The sequence below is a fragment of the Stegodyphus dumicola genome, chromosome 2, assembly GCF_044657685.1.
Source record: "Stegodyphus dumicola isolate Sdum_Otavi_A_Nest chromosome 2, ASM4465768v1".
Taxonomy (NCBI): domain Eukaryota; kingdom Metazoa; phylum Arthropoda; class Arachnida; order Araneae; family Eresidae; genus Stegodyphus; species Stegodyphus dumicola.
This window is the reverse complement of record NC_140769.1, coordinates 275,914,144-275,936,042: the sequence shown is the minus strand read 5'-3', so window position 1 is coordinate 275,936,042 and position 21,899 is coordinate 275,914,144. Positions and strand designations below refer to the sequence as shown.

General features: G+C 35.0%; 1 protein-coding gene and 1 long non-coding RNA gene across 2 annotated transcripts in view; both read right to left on the bottom strand.

Moving 5' to 3' along the window:
• Positions 1-21,899, bottom strand: part of LOC118203313 (chymotrypsinogen B-like) — a 76,147-nt gene that overhangs the window by 42,950 nt on the left and 11,298 nt on the right. Inside the window, exon 2 of the mRNA XM_085810365.1 lies at positions 2,515-2,669. Coding sequence (XP_085666491.1) covers positions 2,515-2,669 — 155 coding nt within the window. The remainder of the gene's footprint in view (positions 1-2,514; positions 2,670-21,899) is intronic.
• Positions 10,804-20,822, bottom strand: LOC118203314 (uncharacterized). Its single transcript, XR_015039897.1, has 5 exons — positions 20,193-20,822; positions 20,027-20,095; positions 18,592-18,667; positions 18,289-18,354; positions 10,804-10,978 (listed from the first exon to the last, which is right to left on the bottom strand). It is a non-coding gene; the product is annotated as an uncharacterized LOC118203314 (long non-coding RNA).

The following is a 21,899-nucleotide window of genomic DNA, read 5'->3' as shown; positions in this document are numbered from 1 at the left end:
CAGCAGTCCTCTCATTCAAGAAGCTTTTAAGAAGGTTATAGATATTATGTGGTATACCAGCATCTTTTAAAATTTTTAAGATAGATGGCCGCCAAGCATTATCAAAAGCTCCTTTGAAATCCAGGAAAATAAGGAGTGTAGTATACTTCATTTTCTTTGCACACTGCAAGATATTACAAAGGCGAATAATGGCGTCTTCAGCGGACTTCCGAGGAGTAAATCCGAACTGAGAATCATTATAAAAGCATTTTTGTCTCAAATACCAATTTATTTTGTTAATGAAGAGAGTTTCAAGACATTTTCCCAAAGTGGGCAAAAGACTAATGCATCTAATATTATCAAGATAAGGGGTTCTTGTATCTAACGTTTTAGGAATCAAAACAACCCGAGCTCTCTTCCATAGTGCTGGAAAAACTGCTAATTGTAAACAAAGGTAGAAAAGTCTGTGTAGAAATGTGCTATCCACCACATGAAAGTGCTGTACCATTTCATTAGAAAGAGAGTCAAGCCCAGGTGATTTGTTCTTCTTGAGATTTTTAATAACACTGTTAACTTCTGAAGTAGAGAACGGACAGTCCATAAAAGAAATATAAGGTCCATCAGACTCAGTGCGCATAGTTCTATGAGAATTTCTATCATTACGCGCATTATCTCTTGGGAAATTCTTTGTCATTATAGCAACAATTGTATCACTCAAACTCGAAGTAACACTGCCATCCGGGAATTTAATTCCCGAAATCTCAATCCTTTTCGCAAAATTGGTCTTAAGCCCATACTTATATATAGATTTCCAGACATTGTGAACAGTAATAGTTGAGAGAAAATTTCTCCACGACTCAAGCTTAGCATTAGCTAATTTAGCCTTGTACTTATGCCGCAATTCGAAATATTTAATTTTATAAATATTTTTAAGAAGACAGTTTCTTTCTCTGTGGAATCTACGCCTAGCAGCATTTACATGCTTTCTATAACAATCAATTTCCTTAGACCACCAAGGGACCCCATTCTTCTTACTTTTCTTCATCGGAATTGAAAGTAAAGCACAATTAAAAAGCAACGGTAGAAAGTCTGTTTACAACATTTTCTAATGCAATACAATCAGAGCAACTGTTAAGAAGGATATTCAAGTTATACAATTCTCTCTTACAAAGTTCAGTAAATAAAAACCAGTTCGCTCTTTTTAAATTAAAAGTACACAAATTAGAAGATATAATTTGGCGACAAAATTGACGATACGCCATAGACGGAGCGAGAATATTCTAGAATGTATTCTTAGCGGATTTCTCGGGAATATTCTTAAAAGTAGCTTAAAGCTATATATTTACAATTTATTTTTTGGCGTTATGCCTTTATGTACCGACAGTACTCTTTCTTCCAAAACGGATCGTAAAATAGAGTGAGTAGAAATATTTCTGTGAATTGTATATTATTTATCTTATCACGTATTAATTTTCTAACGTATGCATTTATCTGACATAACTCAAAAACTAGTAGCCATAGAAAGTTAAAATTTTGTATATGCGACTGATATAATACTTAGGTTGTGCATCTGTCTTATTTCGATGCAATCCGCCGCACTTTGAACTAAGGTACTTTTCCTGCCTTCTTAGCGTGCCTTCCTGGTGTAGTAGTCAGCTCAGCAGGCTCAACGCGTATTCGAGAGGTCCGTGGTTCGAATCCCAGGGAGGACATTGCTCATTTTTCATGTCTCTATAAGGTCACCGAGCCGGTTACCCGGTTCGATGAACTCAATTTTTTATTCTTATATGTTGGTAAATTTTGAATTTTGTGCTTTAAAAATGTTTAAATTATATTGTTCTGGCTAAGGTTTTTTATACATTTAATTATTCTGCATGCAATAGTTGCAAAATTATCAACAATTGAATAGTTTAGGTTAAGCCTAACGTGGCCACCATTTGTTTACATTTGAAACTCTTTGTAGAATAGTGAATAAGGTCAGCTGGTGCACCAACTTCAGCGTCTTTTCGCTGAGTATGGCCAAAAGTTAACTTTCAGTTTCGTGCACCGAAAATTTTGTTTTCCTGCCCGCTGGCCGAATTGCTTGTTTAGTTAAAATTACAATAAATTGAAAAAAAAAATTAACTGTATTTGGTGTTTCAGTTTATTATGTATTTTACAATTTTTCATGAAGCTGTTTTGAGTTTTTATGTATTTTTGCCTTGCTGCGATGAAAGAACTGAAGTGTTTGACTGAGAAATATATTTTTAATAAAACCCAGAGAAGTAAGTTTCAGTGATGTGTACTGTAACACTTCCATTTCGTCTTCCCTTAGTAATTAATGTTCGTCTCCCCTTCTTGGCCGCATCTGCAACGACACCAGGCGCTCTACCTTTCCATCCCCCCCCCAAAAAAACATTACACGATTTTTGGTAATGTGTGTGGAGGAGAGGGGATTAACTCTCTTTTTCTGATTAACCCGTTCTCTTAATATTCATTTTGTTTTTTATGCTGTTTGTAAAGTCTGTTCTTAAAATGTGTAGAAGGTATTCTTACTTCTGCATCTTCTCCACCTTGTTTTGGCAAACTTCGGGTTTCTTGCAAGAGCGTGTTCGAACTTGCTTGCAATTGCGATTGCATCGAGTCCACTCGCTCCAGTCGCTGAAAGCTGCACTACTGTCATCATCGCCAGATCCTCCTTCAACGAAATTCTAAGCCATCATAAAAACATTTATGTTAAAAAAACATGAAAAAAATTAAAAAAAAAAAAAAAGAAAGAAAGAAAGAAAATCTGAAAGGCTTCAGATTTGAATTAAAGATAAATTATTTATTAAAGATAAATATTAAAATAAATTACGTCCAAAGGAACTTTTTTTGAACATTTTGTGTGTTACTTTTAGTTATTAAATATCACGTTCTTCGCACAAACTATAAAGTCATTTCAAAAGCAACATATCAGAGTAGTTTTAAATTAAGCCATCTTTAGAATTTCTGATACATAGTCTGGCGCGCTGGGATAAAAATGTTTTTTCTGTACAATGTTGCCATGGTTCGCTTTGAAATCCTTGAGTTTGTTAATCAAAAATTCGTTAAAGTTTCACAAGCTATGAAATGGATAATAAAACAAATTTCAAATTTGGTCTTCCGCATGCCCATATTCACAGTAGGAACACGTCATTCAAAATTCGATGGCTCTACATACCTTTGTTTTATCACAATGCGAGAAATGTATATACATTGATATAGATTTTTCATTAAATAATTTCTTCAAATATAATGCAGGACTGTAACATTTGGTGGCAACAGTTTGATCAATTTTGAATTTCCGGTACACAGTTTCGAGCGCTGGATATAAAAAGGTTCTCCCCCCCCCCGTAGAGTGTTGCCATTGCTCGCTTTTAAATCCCCGAGTTTGTTAATCGAAAATTCGTTAATGTTTTACGAAATACGAAATCGATAATAAAACAAATTTCAAATTTCGGCTTCCATATTCGTAGGAGGATTACGTCATTCAAAATGCGATGGCTCTATGCACCGCTGTTTTATTCACAATGCGAGAAATATACATACATTTATGCAGATTTTTCATTATTTAATTAATAATCTCATTAATTAAGACACAATAACACGGCGAATAAATACTAATTCAGAAGTCAAACAACAAAAATCAGCGTTATATTTAGAAAATTTTCACAGGACTAGTTTCGATGGTTTTACCGAACCACCATCTTCAGCTGCAAAACCGCAAATGAACCAGATAAGAAATAATGATTAGATAAGATAAGAAAGCCTGGACAAGAATAAGCAAGTGGCGCCATCTGTTGGTGAAACCAGAACTAAAACATAATTTCTTTAAAGGCCGAAGGCAAATTTGGATTGGAATTAGGATCGTTAACTAGAACAGAAAGATTTTTATGAATGTGAAATGCCTCTAGAAAATCCAGTTCTCCAATGGAAGATGTTTTTTGAATAATTTTGGCAGCAGAAAAACTGAAAATGTGGTTTTCGGACCAACAATGTTGAGCAACAGAAGACTTCTGTGTTTCCTTTTTTCTAACATATGCCTCATGTTCCTTGACGCGAAATTTTAAGGCTCTCTTAGTTTGGCCAACGTAAATTAAACCGCACTGGCAAGGAATCCTATAAATACCCCAGGAATTCATATCCGGAATGGGGTCCTTGAGTATGGAACTCGGAATTTTATTGATGGGAGAATAAACAACCCGAAAGTTAAATTTCTGCAAAATATGTGCAACTTTATAGCTAATTGATGGAAAGAAGGGAATGACAACATAATTTTTATAATCTCCTAAAACAAGAGTGTGCCTTTTAGTGTGTTGAGATGAGAATTTTTTAACTGCTTGATTAATAATGTTGGGTGGAAAGCCCCTGTCAATAGCTATTGCTTTTAAATAATTTAGTTCTTCATCAAGGGCTAGTTTGGAGGAGCAAACTTGAAGAGCACGGAAAACATAGGAATAAAATGAAGCTAACTTTTGTTTAGTCGGATGACATGATTTAAGAGCGTTTAATACCCCTTTCTCATGTCGATTTTTAATAACAGATGGCGCTACGAACGTTGAGCGATAAAGACTCAAATCTGTAAGACTACCTACAGCCTGGTTACTATGGCAACGACGCTTCCTTCCTCTGTACCTGTTTGGCGGGAAAGTGAGTAAGCCATAAAACACATCCCCTCAGTTGAACAAAAGACCTGCTGTCATTTCTTCCGTCTGTGACTCAGACTGCAGGGTATGTTTTGAACAGGAATAGAACTTTTTCACCTTTGTGTTGAATGAAAGATATCTGTGAGATACGTGCAGCAGTCGCTATTTCTTTTCGCAAAATTTGTTCATCACGCTTTTCAATGTTGCGTAATGTTTCATAATTTGCCGTTATTTTGCGGAAGAAAACAAATTTCATCGCGACATAAAAATTATATATAAATGATTTTATACTTGATGATATGTGTATACATATATAGCACGCACATAATATTCCATTTACTCATCCATCCATAATATTTCATAAATTACCATCCATAATATTCCATAAATATGTGTTAGCACTTTCCAGAGCTTTATATATATTTTTTACTTGTATTATAAAATCGTATAACACTCCTAACTATTATTTTTTTACTTCAAAAGTGGGTAAATCATTATCAAATTTTTCTAGTACACGGAGAAATGGTCTATGTATCCACACACATAAACGTAGTAAAAGATACTATTGTTGATTGAATATCTTTTGGCAGCAATATCAAGATGCAACGAAAATTCGAAATCAATTAATAACATGCATTTTATTACAAAAACACTAGCAGGACGTATTATTTGCACAAAAAACTTAGTGTGGAAATAATTTGCGGCACATTATCTGAGATCCGCTTTGAATGAATACATAAAGTGTTATAATGAACAATCAGTTTTAATATTTCACTTGATACTGAAATGCATAAAATCAAATTGCGTTTCTATGTTTCAGGTTTATAAAATACAGCTGATAATTGAAGGGGTATCAGGTTTATAAAGTACAAGCTGATAATACATGATAAGGGAGAAGAAATTCCTAAATTACAAAATTGAATATTATATTTTAATAAAGTAAAATGATACATATTATAGATACATCCTAAAAAACGATAATATATATATATATTGTATATCGTTGTATACCGTATATATATATTATGTATTTATATGTATATCTACTCTTTTCCGGATGTAACTGTAATTACGTACTGTGCTGGTTTATCATCTTCCTGTAGCGATGCATTTGGATTTGCTGTGTATGAATCTGTTTCATTGAACAGGAACAAATAGGAAACAGAATATTGAAAATTGAATTTTTTTAAAGCATTAGTAATTTATATATATTAGATTGACTAAAAAGAGTATATTCATGCATAACGTATAAATATGCGAAGTGAATACTTTTTGGCAATCACCTTTCTAGGATGATCATTTTTAAAAATAACCAGTACTGTTGATAAAATAAACACCGGTACGATCTATCTGCCTAAGGGAAAGGATGCCTTCGTGGAAGACTTTCTAAGAGAAATTGGCTCCTAGACACGTTACACAGGGTAAAACCACGAAAGCGCAACCAGTCCCTTCGCGGGATTCGAAACTCGGACCGAAATACTGGTGTTCAGCTACTTTACCGCTTCGTGCCTCATTTCAGAGCGGATTCGCTATATATGAAACAGAGTAATGTGCTGTTACCGTATTTAGCAGCCTGCCTTTTTCCTTGACCTACCATAAAAAAATAAAATAGCAAAATTATAACAGCGTCTCTAAAAAGATGCTTTGCTATATTCTCATTAAATCTTTATCATTCTGCGCTACTAAAAACGAAGTACGATTATTTCAAATTCAAAATTTTATAACATTACTTTACAGAAAGCGATCTCATGTCTTCTAAAAATAAAACCCAACATCTGTTTCTACTCAAGCGCTTACTTTCTAGACAAAGTAATTTCAGTGTAACGTACGTTCAGTTTTATCTAACTTTGAACGAAAAAAAAAAAAAAAAAAAAAAAAAAAAAACTATGTACATAACAGGCAAAGATATTAACAGCACATAAATTTAATCAATTATATTGGATTACCAGAGGAGAAAAAAATAATTCGATGAGATAATTCTCTGAGAATTCATAAACGCTAAATTAAGAATAAATTTTATAAAATGTTTACTAATGAATACATGTATTTGCATAGTAAGTTTCCTTTTTTAAAAAATTTTTCATCTTTATCACGTTTATCGGAGTGTCGTATTTAACTTCACAATTATGCTCCGAAATTTCATTGCTGTAGATTGGATTATTACCAATATATAATTCTACTAGTAACTAGAGCCAGTATTAGAGGTTTTTGCTGCTCACTACAATATCTGTGGCTCTTACTTCTGCCACGCGCCGCCAGTGGCTGAGTGATTAAGAATATTGATTACTGGAAGTTCGACCTGGTTTCGGTTCGATCCCAGGCGAACCAGCTGGCTGCATGGTTTGTTTTCCTGTTGTGCAACATGAATACGACCCAGTTTCCTTCAGCAATTAGGCTCACCCGCGGCCGAGCGGTTAAATCGCTGAACACTGGTAGTTCCGACCTGGGTTCGAATCAAGGCGAACGGGCTGGCTACATGGGCGTTTTCATAATCTTCCCCGTGTGTAACGTGTATGGGGAGCTTTGCTATAAACTAAACTAAGCCTTCAGAAACTTCCTCCACGAAAGCATCTGCTATCTGCCACCTCGTGGGTTTGCTATATTCAAAGAGCCTAACCCAATTCTAGCACTCAGTTCCTCTCTAAATTCTAGCGGGCGAGCGCTAAAGTCGCCTATTACTGGTAGTTCAACCTCGGCACATTATCTGAGTTCAGCTTTGAATGAAAACAACATAAAGTGTTATAATGAACGATTAGTTTAAAGATTTCACTTGATACTGAAATGCATAAAATCAAATTGCGTTTCTACATATCAGATTTATAAAGTACAGCTGATAATTGTAGGAATATCAGGTTCATAAAGAACAGTTGATAAATACATGAGAAGTGGGAAGGAATTCATAAATTACAGAATTTAATGGTTGTAACGAAAATTTTAAGCACGAACGTTCTTCATAAAGTTATGAAAAAAAAGCAGTCAGTACCTTTAGTGCGGATAGTAATCACTACCAAAAATCTATGCTTTTCTGCCAATTTTTGGTAGTTTTTCAAAACCTTCGGCTCGGAAACTTGGTGGCCCGAGTCCAAACACAGGTCAACCTCATTTCGGACGTCTTGTGCAGAAGTGAAGATAGGACCAGCAAGATGTAGCTGAAAGTCCGAACGTGCGATGTCGGGGTTATATGGTGGATGTGGTGAAAGATCCCTTTCGAGTCCGTACAGAGGCTAGCCGGTGAATGCAGACACGTATGGTATTATCTTGATGGAACGTTACCTTTCTGCGCCGGAACTCAATTCGACTCTTTTCCTTGATAGCAGCGTCAACATGCACTAGCATCTCGTTGTATCCTTTACTGTCAAGGGTTTTACCTTTTTCCATATACTATTTGTGATTAATACCACGGCAATCCCACCAAATACAAAAGAATGATCTTTTTGTTAGTCAAATTACGCTTTACGATGCTGCCGACGGACTCACGGGCGCAGATCAACTAAATTTTTGGCCTATGTTGTTGAAATAAATTTATTTTTCAACACAAGTGACTATCCAGATCACCAGATCCAAAGCATGATCTTTTCGTTAGTCAAATTACGCTTTGCGACGCTGCCGACAGGCTCACCGGGCGCAGACCAGCTCCCTTTTCGACCTATATTGTTTGTGTAAACTTGTCTAACTTTGAAAGAAAAAAAAAAAAAAAAAAAACTATGTATATAACACGCAAAGATATTACAGAACATAAATTTACTCAATTTTATTGGATTACCAAAGGAGGAAAAAATACTCAGATAACTCTCTTAGAATTCTTAAACGCTAAATTAAGAATAAATTTTATAAAATGTTTACTAATAAATACAAGTATTTTAAATAATAAATTTTTCCATCTCTACATATACCACGTTTATCGGAGTGTCGCATTTGACTTTACAATTAAGCTCCGAAATTTCCTTGCTGTAGATTGGATGATTACCAATATACTTACAATCCTACTAGTAACCAGGGCCACTATTAGGGATTTTTGCTACTCAGTACATTATCTGTGGCTCCTACCACACGCCACCAGTGGCCGAGTGGTTAAAACTACTGAATACTGGAAGTTCGAACTGGTTTGGGTTCGATGCCAGACGAATCAGCTGGTTGCATTGTTTGTTTTCACCGTGTGTAACATGAATACAAGCCAGTTCCCTTCAGCAATTAGGCCCTCCCGCGGTAGAGGAATTAAATCGCTGAACACTGGTAGTTTCGACCTGGATTCGAATAAAGGCTAACGGGCCGGCTGCATGGACGTTTTCATAATTTTCTGTATGTGTAACGTGTATGGGTTGTCAATTTCTCTAAGAAAGTTCAACATGAAGGCATCCTATTGTGCTTTGCCATAATAACCTAATCTAAGCCTTCAGAAAATGACTCCACGAAGGCCTGCCATCTTAAGAAGGTAACCCTCGTGGCTTTGCTACATTCAAAGAGCCTAACGCAGTTCTAGCAAGCGAGCCGCCGAACACTGGTAGTTCATCCGGAGTTCAAGCCTCGATAACGAGTTGGATGCATGACCGATTTTGGTGTTTTCCAAATTCACCTGCTTTGGCGTAATCAAACTCTATAATTCTAAACAAACTGACGTTCGGTTCGGCTCCAACGGCTCTAGCACCACGTTCCAAATTATAACTACAGTTCAACAAATAAATGTCTGGCGTATACATTCGAATAACCTAAGTAAAAAAAAAAAAAGGGGGGGCTTTTTAATTTCTTCCACAACCAAGCATGCATGCATGCACATAAAGCGAATAAAGAAAACTTATGGAGTGCAACAGGGTTCTAATCCATAACATATTTAGTTAGTGATCGCCATCATTGGGAGCTATAAATATGCTATATTGACGGGAAGGAGAAAATTTTACTTCCTGAGTGAGCTAATTCAGGACTAGTCATTATTTCATCTGTCATCTTAAATTTAGGATGTCAAATTACGTGACTAACAAAAACCTAGTATTTATATGAAGCTTGATAAAAATCAAAGTTTTGAAGACGGTATATGTGATCATGTTCGGTTGATTACCATTATGATCAGCAAATAACAACAGCAATTTACTGACGTCTTTCTTATCTTTATATTCAGATGTAGTTTTCAGGGCAACTAGAGAAAATTTATTAATTACTTTTATTATTTTTGATACTTTATACGTACGAAGATACATACTTGTAGGAAGAGAGATATAAATACCATATTCGAACAAATAAAAACAAATCGTGACTTGAAGACCCTAGAGATACGGCTTCTGATTGCTTTTCAAATTTTTACCATATTAGTAACGATATAATCGAATAATCTTTCAAAGATTATTGTTTACCGATTTTAGGTAACAACTAGAAAACATTTTTTCGAATTTATCCTCAAACAAGTTTGCTATTGGTAATGAATACTGCTGTATCATGAATCAGGTACGGCGCTATGCATTTTGCTGACTTTGTACGCAATAAATTCTGTTGTCAAGTGCCCTTCCCACAAAATTCTAAAATTTTATTGCTTGATGCTTCGCTGAATTTTACAATTTTGCTGTACGTAAATTCTGCCGTACCGGCAGTGATCATGATTTCAAATTCCCCCTCCCCGAGATTTACTGTGTTATCTGAAAAACAGCTCACAAGTTGCTAAAAATAGCTATAAAACTGGTTCCACAGCTTTTAGCAACGGCCTCCCGTTGTGCGTTTGGAAACTCAGCTTTTGAAAGAAAAGGAAGGGGAATAATTTCTCTCTGACTACAGTATAGATGAGGTCCGTGACTTTGTTTGAGCTACTGCAGAATGTTCTGAAGTACACTTTTTTCTGTTTCGGCAACATTCATCTTGAGAATTCAACACTTGTTCATTAGCCCTTAGTAATTGACAGAAATGCTTTTAGAAAGTAGTGGGTTCATTGATACCAGCAAAATGGTTGGTATCAATAAACTGGGGATACGTTAGTTTCAGTTGTTGGGTTCAAATGAACCTTTCAAATACTAAAAAAGTCCTTTTGCATAATCGAATCCTTTTGCATAAAGAATTTCATCTGAGAATAATTTTTCTACTTAAAAATGAGTTTTGCAGTACTTTTTAAATACTACTTGTATTTTTATTTTCGAAAATTTTCATAAATATTGTAATTAATTATTTCCAATTTTAATAACTCGCAGAAAAAACACAATTTTCAAGAAATTTTTTTATTATGGTTATTCAAACTTATACTAATATACAGCATCTTTTATATTCCTTATACATTTGACACTGCATCCTTCAACCTGCATGTAAGTTTCTCTTCCTTAGTAACTCCTGACCCAGAGACGTCTCAATGAAAGCCAAATCATGCACAAAATTTTCACCTGAAAAGAAAAAAAAAAAAAAGAAAATGATAAAATATTTTTAACACCATATTCTCGACCCCCCCCAAAAAAAAGAAATTGCAAGAAATACAAATTTCTAACAGAAAAATGCATTTTCAAGCAGCTGAAATTGTTTCACAAATTAATAATGCAGATAGCAAATGTAACATATGGCACTATTGCCACTCAGTGCAATCTTTGCATATCCTAAATTCTGCTGGCTGATGTCTTCGTAAGTTCTGAACATTTTTTTGCCTCTAAATTTTGCTGCTCAGTGCCCTCTGCTAAATTATAAAATTTTGACTACCACTGGTTGCACAGGCCCTGATCAAAGCAAAGAGGCAAGATGCTACCTGCTATTGATAAACTGCCTTATAAATACCACAAATCTAAATAAATATCAGTTTTATTTCCAAAACAGAATTATCTCACAGCTAAAGCATTGCCTTTGCAGAAAATCTTCTAAATGGAAATAGAATTGCATCCACATTACATGTGCAGAATCCCAATAATTCATTATAAACAGTTCCAAACCATAGTTAGGCTTAGAACTCACAACAGTATTCTTCTTGGAAGTCTTCCTAAGGAAATGGTAGTATATTCAGGGAACATGTGGGCAAAATCATGACAGTATATCACAAGCCTAATTCTTGACCATACATACTAGAAAGATCACAGAAATTCCTCACAGGAAGCTAGATTCATATAACAAAATTTCATGCAACATATGGCATATGGGAAAAAGCAAGGACATTATAATCACTAGCATAGTTTATACCCAAATGAGTCGCAGATGGTGCACTATGTGCTCACAGCTGATTATCACTAATGCAGATATATATTTACTAATATTTAGAAGATGATGAAGTATAGCAAAATATACAAAACATTAGTCCTTAAATCCAACACATTTTCTGATTTTCATACCATCTAGAATAATAGATTTGACGTTAGGTACAATATCAGAATTTTGGGTACATGAAATGTGAAATGGTTTTTTATTTTTAGTCACTGTTTCTAGTAATTTGTTCGAAAGTAACAAATAAGCTGGTTTCAGTCTGTCAATGAAATGTTAACTTGTCTGTCCTTAATTAAGACTCGGAAATATTTATCATATTTTTTCACCACAAAAAAATGGTCCCTCAATAAGCAAATTCAAGTGCCTTTTTCACACGATCAGTTCTCACAAACACATGAGAACATGATCTCAAGTCTTTATGCATAAATATTTTATGTTTGTTAGCAGTTGATAAACTGGTGCTGATCCATAAAAGACAGTAAATTTGTTACAAATGGTTCAGGTTTAGTTTTAGTGGTAGGTAGTCGAAAAACTCACATGGTAACCTTATTTGCATAAAATATACCATTTGAGCTACAGAGTGATTAGTATCAGGACATATTGCAACTCTGAATCCTAGAAGGATTTCTGTCCATCTGATGTTGCTGTGAGCCTTTATTGCATTTTTTTAAGTTCTGAGAAACTGCTCAATTTTCCCACTGCAATGTGGGTGGTATGGAGTGGAACGTAAAACTTTAGCACCACATACTTTTGCAAGGCTCTTGAAAGGCTGCGACTCAAACTGTCTTCCTTGATCTGAGATTATGGAACTAGGCACAACAAATCTGCTAATCCAATGATTGTAAAATGCTTTGACAACCATTTCTCTTGTGATATCTGGTAAAGAAACTACTTCTCCCTAACAGGAAAAATGGTCAATAAATGTCAGATAATACGTCCTACCAGCAGATGGTGGTAATGGCCCAATCAGGTCAACTTGCACAATACTTAATCTAGCATGAGGTGCTTGGAACTCGGCTATTTTAGATTTTGTATGCCTGTTGACTTTGCTCCTTTGACAATTAACAGGACTTTAAGTCTATTCGTGAATTTCTTTCTTTATATTTGGAAAGATAAATTTTTCAGTCATCTCGTTGACAGTTGTCCTGATACCAGAGGAGCAAAATTATGAATTTGATGAAACATTTGTTGTCTAAATTGCTTTGAAATAAAAGGCCTGATACTGGTTGTTGAGCTGTCACATCTTAATGTTTTCCAAAATGCTAATGTAGATGATTTAAATTTCAGTGAAGCACTACCTGTCATTAAATGTTGCAATTCTTCATTATATTCTTGAGCATCTGCTACTGCTTCATAGCCAGTAACTGAGACTACTTCAACTGCAACTAAATTTTCTTTGGCATCAATATGCTGAATATCAGTTGAAAATTCCGATATATACTGAAGTTGGTGTTGTTGTCTGGGTTATGCCTTCCCATTCTTTTGCTTCTATGCATATGACAGTGGCTTGTGATCAGTAAGTATGATGAATTTGCGTCCTTCCGATACATGTTTAAAATGCTTGACAGAAAGATATATTCCTAAGAATTCTCTGTCATAGGTACTATAAACCTTCTGTGCATTATTTAATGTTTTAGAGTAGAACACAATAGGTTTTCAGTCTTGTTCTTGTTCTTCCAATTGCTGCAATACTGATCCTATAGGAAAGTCTGATGTATCTGCACACAAAGGGTAATCCATTGGGAAACACAAAAGGGCACCATTGACTAAATCAGATTTGCACTTCTCAAACTGGTGAATTCCTTCATCTGTGCAGGCCTACCAGCGGCAGAGCGGTAAAATCGCTGAACAGTGGTAGTTCGGTCCGAGGTTCGAATCCCGCGAACGTACTGGCTGCATGGGCGTTTTCGTGGTTTTCCCCATGTGTAACGTGTATATGAGCCAGTTTCCCTTAGAAAGTCCTCCACGAAGGCATCCCTTCTCTTAGGCAGATAGCCCTAGTGTGCTTTGCCATAATTAAATACACTAAACACCTTCATCTGTGCATGGAACTTTACAATGATCTTTTTTTATCACCCTTTAACATTTCGTGTATGACTCCTTGAGTTTCTGCAGCATTTTTCAAAAAGCATCGATAAAATTTTATCATGCCCATAAATGAACAAAGCTCATGTATTGTCGGTAATTTACATTGCAGATTACTTCAACCTTTTCTGGCAGCGAACAGGAACCTTCTGTAGTTATGAGGTAACCCATAACTTATGTTTAATATGTAATACATAATGTAATATCCCACCACATTACCCATTTCCAATCCTCAGATGTCCAGTGTCTTTTCTCGACACCACTGAAAATGAAGTCTTGCATGTCGGCAGAACTGAGTGATTTTCTTACAGGCACCAAAACTATGCATTCCTATCCCTCTGCAATTCGCTGCGCATAGTTCTAGCTGAAATTTGTTGGGAAGAGCCTTGGTTGACGATTTGTGATAGTTGAATCCGTGTTCTGCCGTACAATTCATCGGAGATACCGCCGATCACTGTCTTTGAAAACTATGCTCGAACTGCAGTTACATTTTTTAGAGAAGGATTCGAAATCGATGCCCCCACTAAATGTGCACCAACAATAAGCCCCTTTTTCAAATGGTGAACGATCTGCCGCCTTTTTACTTCATTCATCATGAAAAGCACTCTTACACCTTACTTATACTGGCATTTTAACCAAGTATAATCCACATCATAGAAAAAATTTGGATATTTCATCCCTAGCATGCATTCAGATGAAAATCTGAAAGGTTTCTTATTGATTGGCCAGTGTGTGTATTATTATATTATGCAACATGAGGCAGCATTAACATGTGGAGCTGGGAAGGCTTCTAATGATCACCTTTCTCTCTTGTGAGAGCAGGATGCACTGAAATTTGATGTCCTTATTTTTTAGAATGGTTATGAGTTTTGTAGACAAGTGGATCATCCACGTTCAAGATATAAGCAATCATCTTTCCACAATACTCAATTTTGTATGTCTTCTTCTCAAATATCATTGTATGGATGTCCTTCCAGCTGAATCAGGAGTCCTGAATTGTGATAGGATTAATGCAAGCCACTTGTTTGGTGTAGCAGAATCCGAGACTGCCTAGATACAGATCCTAGCCAGTAGCTTCGCAGAGTTCTCTACGTCAACCCCCGGGGGGGGGGAATGTCAGGCTGGGTACTGGCATTTCTATTTCCATCAGCTTTTTTGCAGCATCAAAAACCTTCATTCTCATGTTAGCAGACACTTTCCTTACTCTTTCTGGCTGGTGACAAATAGTTTTATTTCTTCTTGGCTCATTGCCGGAATCTGAACTTCCGCCGATCGACTTATAGCAGCTATCATCATTTAAATTTTCTTGCCTGTCGGGTCACCAGATTTTATGACTTTCATCATCCCCAGGTTGCTGTTCAATGCTATCCGCTTGCTTTGAAGAGTTTGGAAACTTTCATCTCTGGATGCTCATTTTTGCTTCTGCAGGAAATCGTTATGAGCAAGCATTTTAAGGTGTTTGAAGAAATCAAGGTCACATTCTTCAGCAGCAGTGAGAGGAACCACTACTTTTGAATATATATTCCAAGTTTGTGATCTCAGAAACAATAAACTGGAAAAAATTGCTCATTAATAATGCAGAAATCAGTAAAAAATTCAATAAAACCATATGGCATACACTATATCAGTACTCTTCCCACTTCTGCTTCAATAGCTTGCAACATACCCGAGGAAAAAATTTCATTGTATGTGCTGTCCAACTCTGCACCTTTCTTTGCACAAAAAGCACTACAAGCATCATGCTTGCCAAATATATGATGTGGCCCATTTCTCAAGTCAGATACTAATGCATCAATAGCTTCTTGTGTGTGCTGATAATGGCTAGGTAAAGCATGAGCTTTTATAGCTACTCTAGCATTTCTGACTAACAGTGGCATTTTAATTTTCAGCAATTTACGGGCAGCAATTCCTTTAGCCCCTGGGAAGCGCGCAGTATTTTGCTGAAGTTTCTCAAGAGCTCTGCGATATCTTCGAACAGCATGGTTAGCACATTCTACTTTGATCACCCGTCCTCCATATGAAACGCTTTCTTTCACTTTGGCCATTGTGTTAGCATCTCCATCTCCAACAAGTCGAGTACAACGTATTTTGTGAACACACTGGAGATAATTCAGACCTTCCACAATGGCACTGCTTTCCATACCTGTAGAAGGCCCATTCCAATTTCGCCAACAAAGGTGCACTTTATTTGGCATCTTGCCATCTTCAATAGCACTGCATATAAGGCACACTTTGTTGCGAATTCCAACAAACAAAATTTTCTGGGTGACCATGCCTATAATAACAGATATGCCACTTGAAGCATTGTAACCATGCCCATAGCTTCTTTTACACCAACCTCCATCAACAATGACAGTTATACAGTGATAACCATCATTATCTTTATCATTGCGAAGTTCTGCCTGCCTTTTCTCCTCTTCTATAGCAGCACACATAGTTTCCTGTGCACATCCCTGTATTATTTTGCCAGTAGTTCGCTCACAAGAAGCAAAGGTCGAGTTGCTCATATACGGAATTTCCATGATGCTAAACTTTTCCTCCTCTTGTGAAAATCCACTGCCAGTAGATAACGCACCTAATACTGCAAGCTGATTTAGGCTGCTTTTCTCCATATCAGAACAAATTGTTGCCATTTCCCCACATAAAATTTTATCACATACATAGTTATATGTAGTGACAAGACCACGTCGAATCACTTTGTTAAAAATAAATGATCCTCCAAATTTACAATTTAGGGAATGTTGCTCTAATGTCCTAGCCTGCACTATTACAAAAGACATATTGCAAATTGTTCTGCCAGATGGTAATGGATTTGCCTTTCGTCGATCTTCCCTTTCGATAATTAAAGGTGAATCAGGACACAGAAATTCATCATTAAGGTTCTCCTGAAGAGGCTCAGACTCCAAGCTAAAATATATATATATACAATATATATACATATATATAATTAATATATATAAATATTACAAATTAGGTTTAAATTTGGCTTATTTGATGACAGCAAAGCACTTGATCTTCCTAAGAGGAGGAATGCTTTCATGGAGGACTTTCTAAGGGAAATGGCTCATATAAACGGGGAAAACCATGCAAACGCCCATGCAGGCAGCCCATTCGCAATTAGGTTTAGGAAATTTAGGCAACAGATAGCAAATAAATTAACAATAATAATACACTGGATTACCAGTATATTACTACAAGAAGATGAGTCATCTTCACAACTGCTGCTTCCATGCTCGCAGTGTCATTTGCTCGTGCAATATTAGTCACTACTTTGTGTGCCGGAGGTTTCACATGAAGGGCCTCTACACCTGAGTATAAAATGTTCGTGTTCCAGTAAACACTGAATTCAGAGGGGCAAGAATAACTCTTTCATGGTGGATAACTCAGTTACCAAATGGCTTTCTAAGGCTCTATTCAAGCCGTTGTATAAATGTCATAATTCCCAACTAACAACGCTTTGTAGTCAGACCTTGCTATGTCACAAAAACTAGTTTGGGCATTAAGCTTGAAGTTTTCAACTTTGTGCCGACTTGATATAAGAGTCGGCCAATCAGAGCATATACATAAAACCTATTGAGAGAGAAAGCTGTAGACACATACATGCATGCACAAATTTAGCTTGGCTATGGCTTAGACCCTCTCTCGCAGGTGTGAATGGAACTCCCACATTTTGTGCCTTATGATTATGCGTCTATGACATTTATACCATCATGTGAACGGAGCCTTAGGATTGCATACTAAGAAGATGCACTGTCTTGTGGGGATAAGCAATTTATACTCCTAAGCCTAAAAAAAAACTTGGAAAAAAAAGATCACGACTTAAATTTGTTGTCTAATTGCTCTAATTTGAGGCACATTATGAGAGGAAAGCAAAGGTAGTAATCAGAATTATTTAAAAAATTTTATCCTTATATTTTTCTTAAAAATTCTGTAAAATAATAAAATTTGTGGTTTTCCTCAAATAAATATATATGGAAAAAATAACAGCCACATAATCACAGATTTCATTTTGTTATATTTTATTAACAAAATTTAAATTATTAAAAATCTCTTTCATGAAGGGAACATAAAACATCATGAAAACAATGAAAAAGAAGCAATATTTAAAAAAGATAGTAGGCTTATTGATGAGGCTCCCATCAAAAGAATCAAACCCCAAAATATTTTCATTTGCTTCAGTGTCCCAACTGAAAATTTCACTGATTTCAATGAATATATTTTTAAAAAAATCTTTTATTTTCAAGTTCTTTCATGCAAAACGTCCAAATTTGGTACAAATCAAATTCATCCCCCTCTTTTTGATAGCTACAATATTATATTTAACAGTTTTAATAGCTATCAGTATGTAAACAACATAATGTAACACCATAAAAGAAAAACATAAATAATGACATTTTAATTTTGGCATAGAGAAATACATATTTACCCCAAAAGAGAGCTTGTATTTCTACCTTCTACGTCAGAGTCAATAACTGAAATGTCCAGATCAGAACTGAGAAGAAAAGAACCATAATTAGTTTAATTAAGATACAATAACACACCGACCAAGTATTAATTTGAGAGTCAAGCAACAAAAATCAGCATCATATTTTGAAATATTCACTATTTGAAAATATAACGCTGATTTTGGTTGCTTGACTTCTAAATTAATACATAATTAGTTAACCATAATTAAGTAACTGTAATATCATGCACAGCTAATATCTATTTTAAAAATAAACCAACTTACCTCAGGAAAGCCTGGTTTGTCTTAGGAACATTAGCTGTAACTTCTGGCGTAGAAGTCAAATTTTTCACTTCCGGACCTAAGAATGAAAGAAATAAACTGCTATAACATAATTAAAAAAAAAAAAAAAAAACATGAATAAATAAATAACACATAACAAATTTAAGCATTAAGCTATGTATGACTACCACCCATCTCAGACAGTGCGACAGATATTGCTGTATACTGTTTCGCCATACCCTGTGTAGCTATTATATCATGCTGTATAACCACAGTTTAGAAAAATTACAAAATGTGTTATTTATATCTATCTAAAATGGTACATTACTACATGATTTGTAAGAATAAATTAGAGGGCTCTGCGAATAAAATTCCTTCCAATTAAAAAATGTAGGAATAAAGAAAATGCAGGAATTGCAAATGCAGAAATGAAAAAGGGGATTATATTTTTTGTACAGAATCCAGATGACATATTTTTCAACATTTTAGAAATTTCAATATTATTTTTAGGGGCATAAAATATTAGGCCCCTAAAAGCAGAATATAGTTTTTAAATGTTCAGATAATCTTCCTATGAGAAGAATTCCTTTGAGAAGTACACATCTGAACCACAATTAAAAAACATGTACAAGAACAGAGCTGAGGACTTCTGTTTGCAGAAAGTCTGTCACATAACATATGAAAAGTTTCTTATTGGTAGATTTTTGATCAGACGGATATTTTAATGTTATACAGAGAAAGCATTCACTCCCTTTATACTGGAGATAATTCAATTTGGACAATGGCAAAAAGGCTAAGCAAGCCTGAGCGTATTGGTCCCATTCTTGGCACTAGTTTGGTTTACGCTCAAAATACACAGCAGATATTTTCTAATTACCTGCATCCCAATATCAATTCAATTCAGCTTTTGGTGGAATTTAACATTTGTGACATATTTTTCAAAAACTACACTTCACAACATGCATACATGACAAATACACAGAACCATAAATAAACAAGCAATAATATATATTTATATATAAATTTTACTAAATGATCATAAAATGTTCCAACGCTAAAAGAAAGTTTTAACATCCAAGTAAATGACATAATAAAAAAAAGCAAGTTGAACAGCGAGCACATGAATAAATGTGCATACACCTGTTAAAATATACCATAGGTAACTGACAAAGCATTTCGTAGCAAACGTATGACTATAAAATTTCCAATAATACATGTAATGATGGTGAATTCAATTTAGATCGCAAGAACATGCTCATACTTTTGAAAAGATTCAATTATTTCAGCAATTCCTTGTGAATTGGAATTTACCCTTTCAATATTTCCCAACAATTTAGTGTGAATGGAGGAATAAATTCTTATAACAGAATTGAACAATTATTAGCATCCCCTCATACACACATATACAAAAAAAAAAAAAAAAAAAAAAAAAACTTACTTTGTAAAAAAATCATCCGGGCAATGATTCTCCTTTGACACAGATGCAGTTGTATCAATAATTTCTGACCTTCAATAAAAAAAATACGCATATTTTACTTCGGAATTAACTTACTACGAAATCATAAACACGGGGTAGTCGATATAAAGAATAAATTATTTCTCACCTTTCGAAAACATCCGCTTGTTCGGAATCTTCCACATCTCGGGAATTTAATTTCATATTTTTTTCTTGAGCTCGACGTTTACGCTGAATTCTGGATCTTTTATTAAAACCAGGATGTTTTTTCGGTCGTCCTTGATATTTTCGCATATATTTTGCAAACTGACCACAGTACAAATAAATGTAAACAAAACGAGTGCGGAATAGCAATGCAATAGGGTTGCCGTAAACGTCATTCTGCTGACAGCTGACAATGTTTAGTGAAAACTGTGTATAAAGGAATATATGAAACGCTTCTAAATATTATTTAGAAAAAAATATGATTTATAACTGATATCAAAATCAATTACTTCGTGAATTTTTGCAGAAATAAGATTACAATGTTAAATTTTAACTCGTAGCGCCATCTATTGATGGCTTTCCAAACTACACATTAAAATTACGTATTTCAAACTAATTTTTTTAAAATATAATATTTAAGTAAATTTCATTTCAAACCTGATTCTAACATTGTGATTCGAAAACTGACCTATTGCTTTATATTTCTGCCAAATTGCACGCAACATAGTTTCTTAATTAGCGATTCTGCGTGTAAAAAAATTTTTAGTATTGTAATGCTGCTGTAGTAGACCACCTTAAAGTGTGGTGGAAGGCAAACCGATGAAGGTTTACGGTAAACCGTAGTACTGAAGTTGGATGTGTTACGTGTGACCAGAATGTCGAGAAACGGAAGAGAATTGCAAGTCTCATGTTCAAAAGTGAACTGAATAGCAGGATCAATAGAATTAATTGCTGAAAGAACTTTATTTAAATCATTTTTATTACCTTCAAACAGAGTAAAAATATCGTCTACGTAGCGGAACCATGCCGGGAAGTTTAAAGTTTCAAACAATTTTGATTCATAATAATCTCATTGTTTGAAATCAGCTTAGAACAGGGTTTCTTAAACTTTTTTTAGTCGCGACCACTTTTTATCACGAAGATTTCTTCGCAATTCCCAGGACCCCATAATATTTACAAAAATTTTGTGGGACCTCATAAGTATTGCGCAAATCCGACACACGTGTGAGTAAAACTGTCAATTTTTTCACTTGTACTGTAATATACTATTGCAGTTTTAGGTCATTAACTTTAATTTCCAATTTTAAGACATAGAACAATGTGAACATTTTAATTAATTAACAGACCAAATTGCAGCGTCACGTGCAAAGCAAGAAAAATGAACGTTTATATTATTAAAAGAATGCTTCGAAACGTTTTCGTTTTTTTCTTTGTCTGTATTACCTTATCATTATCTATGTTCAGACACATTGTGTAAAAATATTTGGTAACTGTAAAATGATAATAATAATTTAAAGAAATATAAAAGTGCTAAATACAATAAAAGTGCTAAAATTTTTGGCGACCCACAATTGAAAAAAATCCTGGTTTAGAATATGGGGAGTTCTCTCTTCTTGGGTATGCATTTCTGCTGCAGGTCATCAACCTGCAAAATATTCATGATTCATGATTACCTCCCCCTCCCACCCCCAAAAAAGGAATTTCCCAGTTGGATTTTTACATTGCGCCATCGTAATCAAATTAAAGAATGCATTGCTGGAATTTATTGCTAAAAAAAAAAGCATTCCGGTTATGAACAGTTGAGATATGAAGATTCTAATTACCGGTAAATTAGCGGAAATATGAGACATGATTATTTTTTTAAATTTTT